The sequence below is a fragment of the Xenopus tropicalis genome, chromosome 3, assembly GCF_000004195.4.
Source record: "Xenopus tropicalis strain Nigerian chromosome 3, UCB_Xtro_10.0, whole genome shotgun sequence".
Taxonomy (NCBI): domain Eukaryota; kingdom Metazoa; phylum Chordata; class Amphibia; order Anura; family Pipidae; genus Xenopus; species Xenopus tropicalis.
Genome location: NC_030679.2, coordinates 83,805,658 through 83,814,253, shown reverse-complemented (window position 1 = coordinate 83,814,253; position 8,596 = coordinate 83,805,658). Strand labels below are relative to the sequence as shown.

At 34.6% G+C, this 8,596-nt stretch overlaps 1 protein-coding gene across 1 annotated transcript in view; it reads left to right on the top strand.

Moving 5' to 3' along the window:
- Positions 1–1,090: 1,090 nt before the first annotated feature.
- itih2 (inter-alpha-trypsin inhibitor heavy chain 2) overlaps positions 1,091–8,596 on the top strand; it is a 28,975-nt gene continuing 21,469 nt past the window's right edge. Inside the window, 3 exon segments of the mRNA NM_001045795.1 lie at positions 1,091–1,221; positions 5,963–6,016; positions 8,254–8,286. Coding sequence (NP_001039260.1) covers positions 1,132–1,221; positions 5,963–6,016; positions 8,254–8,286 — 177 coding nt within the window. The 5' untranslated portion in view covers positions 1,091–1,131.

The following is an 8,596-nucleotide window of genomic DNA, read 5'->3' as shown; positions in this document are numbered from 1 at the left end:
AGTCATTAACGTTTTTTTCTCCACAAAGAAACCCACCTGCAATGCACCAGTTGTCTTCCAGGCATTCATTAATAAAAGATATAGAGATGTGTTAAGTTATATCATTTTAGATTGTGGGTTTGAAATGGATTGAAGTCTCTGCCATCCATAATTGGCCAGTTAGCACCTGTACAAAAGTGATTTATTGGCTTTTCCAGTTGCTATAGACATTGTATTAAGGGGATTAATTTAACATGTTGCACCAATCCTATCCCTTATGATAAAAGAGGCAAACCTTTTGCATCCCTGAAACAGGCCTTCATTTTAGTCTCCATCCTTAAATACTCACAGTCTTACATCATTAAGGTAGATTAGTGTAGTTGCTGTTGAGAGCATCAACATCATAAAAATCTGAAAGCTTCTAAAAAATTAAATCCCAGAAATGATTGAGGCCCCTTTTCTTGTCCTTTTTAACATCATCCTCATTCCAAGGGTATATAAAGATGCTCTGTCCAGTACTTTTGATGACTTTACAACAGAGGATACAGGATCTATCATTTCCCCTAATAAAATTATTTTCTTCTTCCTTAAAACACCTCCCAGATTATGGCTACTCGGTCTTCCAACCCCCAATCCATATATTTTGTTGATCTTCCACATTCCCAGAGTATAAAGGCTATGTGGGCGGTTATAGCTCAATTTAGAAAAAAATGTCTCACATTATTCCACTACATAAACTTCTATCTGTTGTCAAATTATCCCAGTGCCTAGTGCCCAGACTTGGGAAGTGATGCTTTATGGCCTCTGTAGTGAATTTATTTGTAATGTAACTTATTTAATTATGTCTCCATATAAAAGTAATTACTGAAAATAACTTCAAAGTAAGCCTACAAAGACAAAATCTTTACTGCTGAACCTACATGGTTATCATCAAATGATAAACTGAGGCCAAAATGTTTGCACAACCTCGCAGTCCCTGTCCTAACTCTGACTTGCTTTACACAACAAATATTTGAACTGGGACAGAACAAAGTTTGAATTTAAAATTTCAGGGGAAAAAGCGAACTTATAAACACCATCCCAAAGTGGAGTTTGCTTCATTTGAAAAGAGTTGGACAGCCAGAGGGGTTAATCTGGCTTCAGGGAGAAAACATGAAGCTCCTTGTATTTGTCCTTTTATTATTCTTTACTTCTGAAATAAGAAGCTTTGACATAATAATAGAGGAGGCTCCTGAATCTGCTGTAAGTATCACACAAAGATGTATTATGGCTTTATTTTCTCAGATAGAGATTCCCAAGAGTACTTTTATTCTACTGTGTTATGATGTGATGTTTTATTATTATGCAAGTTTATTATAAGCTGTTATTGCTGAAGCCTTCTTCATATATATTTATACAGGTATGGGATCCCTTATCCAGAAACCCGTTATCCAGAAAGCTCTGAATTACGGAAAGCCCATCTCCCATTAACTCCATTTTAAAATGGATTTAAATTTAAAATTTTAAAACTGATTTCCTTTTTCTCTGTAGTAATAAAACAGTACCTTGTAACTGATCCAAACTAAGTTATAAATAATCCTTATTGGATGCAAAACAATCCTATTGGGTTTAATTAATGTTTTATTGATTTTTTTAGCAGACTTAAGGTATGGAGATCTAAATTACGGAAAGACCCCTTATCCAGAATACCCTTGGTTCTGAACATTCTGGATAATGGGCCCTATACCTGTATATATGGGGCTACTCGATGTTTGGTTTACATGGCCACAAACGGCAGGTGATTAAAAATCTTCCAGACCTGGGTTCTTAGAGAAACTATATATATATATATATATATATATATATATATATTTTTTTTTTTTTTTTTTGTAAGCATTTTATGTAATGCACTGTTTGACCTGTAATCCAGAATGCTCGGGGCTCAGGGTTTTCCACATAAGGGATATATCCATAATTTGGATCTCCATACCTTAAGTCTACTAAAAAATAATTTAAATTTCATTTAAACCCAATAGGATCGTTTAGCCTCCAATAAAAATTAATTATATCTTAGTTGGGATAAATTACAACGTATTGTTGTATTATTACAGAGAAAAAGGAAATCATTTTTAAAAATTAGAATTATTTTCTTTATAATGGACTCTATGGGAGATGGCCTTTCCTTAATTCAGAACTTTCTGGATCATGGGTTTCCGGATAACTGATCCCCTACCTGTACTTATAACTACTCAAGATCAAGGCCTTGGCAGTACACTGATATATAGTTATCTGTTCTATGACTCTCAACTTAAAAGTAAAATATGTCATGTATTCAAGGCAAAATATATTTTGGTATGTAGCCTAGATCACTTCAAGCTATATAGTAGCTTTATTGATGCAAAAATTATAATAAAATAAATGTGATTTGATTTGTACTACCAGTCTAGTACAAATTGAAAATGTATACCAATTAATCAAAAGAGGGAGGAAAGTGTATGCTCTAGAAAAGGCTACATTTGCACATTGAAACAGTGGCAAACTGTGCCATAAGAAATTGATATACCAAACCATAGGACAAAACACATGTGATTTGTCACCGGTGTTATCCATGTCTCTGTAAATGTTATTTTTTGCAAGCATGATTATTGGTTAATGGCCCTGCTAAACACAAATACACTTATGTAGTGCTATCACCAGTTTCTAGACAATGATTATACATTATTACCTGCATCAAGTATATTTTTTGCCAGTCAGGCCAGTAAAAAACAGGGCAGGTGGCAGCCCAAAAGATCCTTAGGCCCTGAGTAGACAAAAACTATCAGGGCACAGGAGAAAAATTGTTTAGCAGTTCTTTCTAAATGCAGAAAGGTGGCTGTCGACCTGTTTACTCTGACTCCCTTTATAATACCTTATCTGAAGCACGTTTATTAAAAGCTATTGATTTATTCATTTTGGGACAGTTCAACCATTTTGAACATAGTAGGGTCACTATGTCGGAATATGGATCTATCTAATATAAGGGAAGCTGATGATCCTAGATATGTGCTACTCGATGGCCATTTATGTTTTTTGCCTCTAGGGAGTGTTGTTTTTGTTACACCTGGGCCTACTTCTTTCATCCAATCATGTGGTCTTGGTCTTAGTTTCAACAAAAAATTAATCACTGGCCAGAAATTCCCGAGTATTTGTTTACACAATAGTGAAGGAGGTACAAAAGGTTAAAAGAAGTTGAAAACAAATCCGCAGAACATTTAAAAATATATTGTTATGAAGTAATAAAAAAAATGAATGGCACAAAACAAAATGAAATCACTGAAACTATAAACAGATATCTGTATAGGGTCTTTTATCAAGAATGCTTGGGGCCTGGGTTTTCCAGATAAGGGATCTTTCTGTAGTTTGCTTCACCATACCTTTAGGGCTCTGGCACACGGGGGGAGATTAGTCGCCCGCGACAAAACTCCCTGTTTGCGGGCGACTAATCTCCCCGAGTTGCCTTCACCTGCCATCCCACCGGCGAAAATGTAAGTCGCCGGTGGGATGGCTCTCGCGGCAGTGCGATTTCGCACAAATCGCCGAAAAAGCCTCGCGAGGCAACTTTGGCGATTTGCGCTAAATCGCGCCGCATGTGTGTGCCATCCCACCGGCGACTTACATTTTCGCCGGTGGGATGGCAGGTGAAGGCAACTCGGGGAGATTAGTCGCCCGCGAACAGGGAGTTTTGTCGCGGGCGACTAATCTCCCCGTGTGCCAGAGCCCTAAGTCTGCTAAGAAATTATTTAATGCAATAGGATTGTTTTGCCAACAATATGGATTCATGCTGCTCAGTTACCATCAGGTACAATGTACTGTTCTTTTATTATTGAGAAAAAGGAAATCATTTTTTAAAATTAGAATTATTTGCTTAAAATTGGCACTATGGGAGATGTCCTCCTCTAATTTAGAGCTTTCTTGATAATGGGATAAGGGATCCCATACCTGTACATTATATAATGTCAGTTGTTACCATTTCTTACCTTTCCAGGTTTCCAGGTGTTGTAAAATAATAACAGAAATTTAGATAAAGACTATTCAGCTTGTTCTACTAAATGGACATCTAGTATCTATGGACTGTAATAAACTAGATAGCTAGAAGCTTGAAATATATAGTGAACAATGTGCCCACTATTGTAAAATATAAGGTTTCATAACCACATGCTTTTATACAGGTCATATTCTTTGACTTTTTCTGTCTCCTTTTGTTCTGGTTCAGGCAGGATCATGTGCAGAAGAGTGAAAGCCAAACTTCGACATAAAAAGCAGCCCTTTTCATGCTACTGCACATGTGCCTGCCTACACCCAGAGAAAAGACAGAAAAGGAAGGAAAATTCTACAGAAATACCCCAGCCCAGTGCAGTTTTCTACTATCAGGAGCACTGGCCCAGGGTATAAGGTAAGTGATTATAATATTTGGCACCCTGCAGTGATCTTAACTTTAGTTTTCATTTAACAGTGAATATAACATTGACATATACATATACACATAATATTATGCCTGACCAACATCGTCAAATTTGTTTGTCATCAGCATTTGTATTGTGTATCCCATCAGTGTATTTTTATTTGTGTATACTTATTAACACTATTTATAACCAGTTAGTGATTAAAAACATTATACTGTAATGGTTATAATAAAACTATCAGGATCAAGAAACCCCCATTAACAAAAAGAGTGGTCTCTTGATCCTGAATGTCTATCTCCCTGAATGTCTATCTCCAGTGCTATAAATCAAATGTTTTTATTCTGATGGCAGTGTGGTTTTAAGAGGGTGGATCAATGTATTATTTTTTATTTACATGTTTGGCACTAGCTGCTATGTGGTTTATTTGATGTTCTTCTCTGCAGACCTCCAGCTTGGGAAAAACTGTTTTTTTAGAGTAAAACTGCTTTGTTGTTGATAGGTTTTGCATTTTCACAAATTGACATAGAATAGATGCTCTGAAGAAAATATTGGATACATCAAAAAGTAACCATTGGTAAATTATTGGCCTGACGATGTTATTACTATTAGACAAATAGTTAAGTAATAATACTTTTTTCATTTCTATTTGGATTAGTGAAATCCAAGTGCCTGGTCGAACTAAATCCAGACCCTTAAAATCCTGTAACTTTATACCATATAACTATGGAAGTAAATTATTTTTTTCTCTTGGACTTTGCTAATTTATATGGAGTTTAGATTAATTTCAGTATCCTATGTTGCAGTATTTGGTCACATCTAAAAAAAGTGGATTGGTGCAATATTAAAATGAATTTTATAAATAACAGCTCTTTGCTCAACAAGACATTACTTCAATGGTAAATTGACCTAAAAAGCACTATGTAGTAAGTGTAGTAAATGGACTTACCTACTACGGTGTGTAATGATTAGTTATGAAACTACTGAAGATTAACTCTCCTAAATACCAGAATTAAACAGCATTTTATACATTTTGTTTATTTTCCTACAACTCATAAAGCTCTACATTTTGCATTTTCAGTCCTGCATCTTTTAGCCATTTTGATACATAAATCTCTAAGGTACTGTAAGACTAAATTCTTCATAAAAGTAGAATTGTGACTTGTATCCATAAAAAGCTGCATGCTTTTGAAGAAGAAAATGAATAAAATTAGTGTATAGAGAGAGTGTCAATTCATTCTCAATAGGTTGCTCTGACTTGGGCTACAAGGTTAAAGCTGGTTAAAGGAAGCTGAAGCAACGAGGCAAGATACACAGAAGCCAAATATGACTGATATACACTGTGATTTTCTTCCCTTAACCCAAAACTACCCATGTATCAAATACCAAATAGCTTTATTCACAAAAAGGGTAAGTAAACAGCCTTTTTGTATAGGCATATCATTTTCACAATGCTTATGATTCGAGATGTTATTGATGAATTTAATGTTATATTATTGCGCAGGATTAAAGCATTGCAATGTAATCTTAGTCAGTTTCAGACATTTTCTTATCCTTTTTCCTAGGACCTAGGGGACCTACTGAAAGAGTTTCAGCCCAGTCTTACTGAAAGAAACAAGGTAGTTACCAACATTTGTATTTAGTAACACAGTATGTAAAGGCTACAATGTACATTAATATGAATGAATATTTGAATCTATCATATCAAAATGTCAAGTATGTTTGCTGGTTTTACTAAGGGAGCCGGATGATTGGGGACAGAAGTGAGAGCAGCTGCAATAAGCTGACCATTACAGACCATATTCCTAAAGTTAAAAATTAGATATACAGTATATTCTCTGATTTTACCTCCCAAACCAAATTGTTATTGCTTACACATTCAGTAGATTGCACAAACTGACACTGCAAATCATGGATGTTCATTTACTTAGCTAGAAATATTCATTGCTTTAGTGCAATGCCACAAGAATATACATTCATGACTGCTATCATTCTTGGACTGGCCCTGAAAAAAAATATTTTTTCCAAACACTTCTTGTTCAATGTAAGTGAAATATAAAAATGCTATTAATGTTGGCCCTAGACCCATTTGACAAAAAAGAAATGTATTGTTTCCCTTATAATTTCTATGATATTAGCTCTCTTATCATCGCTTATAGTCAAATTGTTTTTGCATTGTCTTTTTGTTTTTGCATAAATGTGGATGTAATCTTTGCCCTTTAAATTAGCCATTTGGTATATGGAGTTTATACAGATAACAGGACTTGCACAATGTCTCACAGAGTTGGACTTAAACAAAATCTTGTATGTTCAGAGTCCAATGTCTATGTTTCATGGTCATATACCTGTGCAGTTATTCAGTATCATATAGATTTACATGGACTGCCTATTTCAGAACTTGAGGGCTATAGATATTATAGAAGAATAAAAATCAGTTTGCAATATAATATGTAACTCCATATCAGATGATTTACCTTATATTTCTAAATCAGCATTATCTTGTCCTTTATTTTGGGCAAATTGCTTTTTATATTGTATGAATTAGGTTGTCAGTTGTTATCACCTACTGTCTGCACTGCCAGAATTTTGTTATTGAGCAAATCTGTTGAGAATTATCTGACCACAAATTACTGGAATTTATATAGCGATCAAAGTTCTAGTATTATAAATAAAACATGAAAACACATTTTTGGGCATTGAAACTGAAAGCCGTAGTGAGTGGGGCTAACTGAATGACAGTCATAAGGCATGCAGCTATAAAACAACTGCATTATGATAGGACAATACTTTTGTTAAAAGGAATTAGGTACTTACAACAAAGTACAAATGACTTTACTGTAATATATATATATATATATATATATAGCTGAAAATCATTGGTGATCAGATTTTGAAAACAAGTATCCCTGACAGAAATTTTCACAAAATAGCTTCTCGGGTTATTATTACTATTATTATTTAATAGTAATTGTAGTAGTAATCCCCATTATCCAGCTGCCAGTTTATTCTCCATAGTATATTGTGCTGCAGCATACAGATGCTCACCCTTGCTATCACTTCATTGATGTTGTCTTTTTTCTTCTTGACGAAAGTTGGACATTTTTCCACAGTATGTTTGCTTTCCTATTCAGTGAGTTTGCTATGTCCCCATTTTCAGTTTTGTTGTTCTCTTAGATCCTTAGATCATGAGAACTGCCTTCAGGTGGGCTAAAATGTAGGGGGTTCCTGTTATTTTTTTTATTTTAAGAATTTATAATAGTTTAATGCTTCACAAAATTGCCAAAACAATACTTGCATTTGACATCACAGTTAAAGTGATGCTGTTGCAAGCAATGAGAAAAGACATTACCCTAAATGTAATAAAAAGCATTAAGTTTGCCCAAAGCAGTAACCCATAGCAACCAATAAGATATTTGTTTTGAAACAGTTGACCAATGAATACTACCTATTGATTGGTTACTATAGATTACTGCTCCTGGGCAAACTTAGTGCCTTTTATTACATAACCCGAATGTTTTTATAAAAAACAGTACAATAAGCACGATGTCTAATAATAAGTATGATGACTAATGTAACAGTTAACTGCAATAAACCACTTGATTTAAGGATAGCAAGTCTTATGATATTGGTTTGTATTACAACTAATGTAATCATCCAGGGACAAGCCAGAAAAACGGTGTTAGTACAGCTGGTTGGTCATAAAAAACTTAAATGGTGGGAACTGAATATTTCTCTTCAAATGTGTAATTTGATGTAGGTAAAGGATACATTGGACAATATAAAAGTAAAAAATATTGTGTGGAAAATAAGATTTATAAGATTTATAAGATCTAACTGTAGTTTCTCCTTTTCACAGAGAAGCGTACTCAGTGACGATGATGACAGTGAGGTATGTGCTAAACTAAAAATCCAAGGTCAGTTCTGGGTAACCATTAGCTGACTCTTTCCATGACTGGAAGGTCACTGACTTGCTTTATGAAACTAAAACATGTAGGTGGATCTGTTATTAACGTGTAGGACAAAGGAAACACTCATTATATAGCCAGTGTGTCTAAGCCTCCTACCAAAATAATATTTAATATGCTCTTTTGGCATTTCAAACATAGTTGTGAAAAAAAAAGACTTTTGGGAGAGTAGATTCTGTTCTTCCTTTCAGACTCAAAAACCACTGATGAAAGAGGCAGTACCTTAAAGCCCAA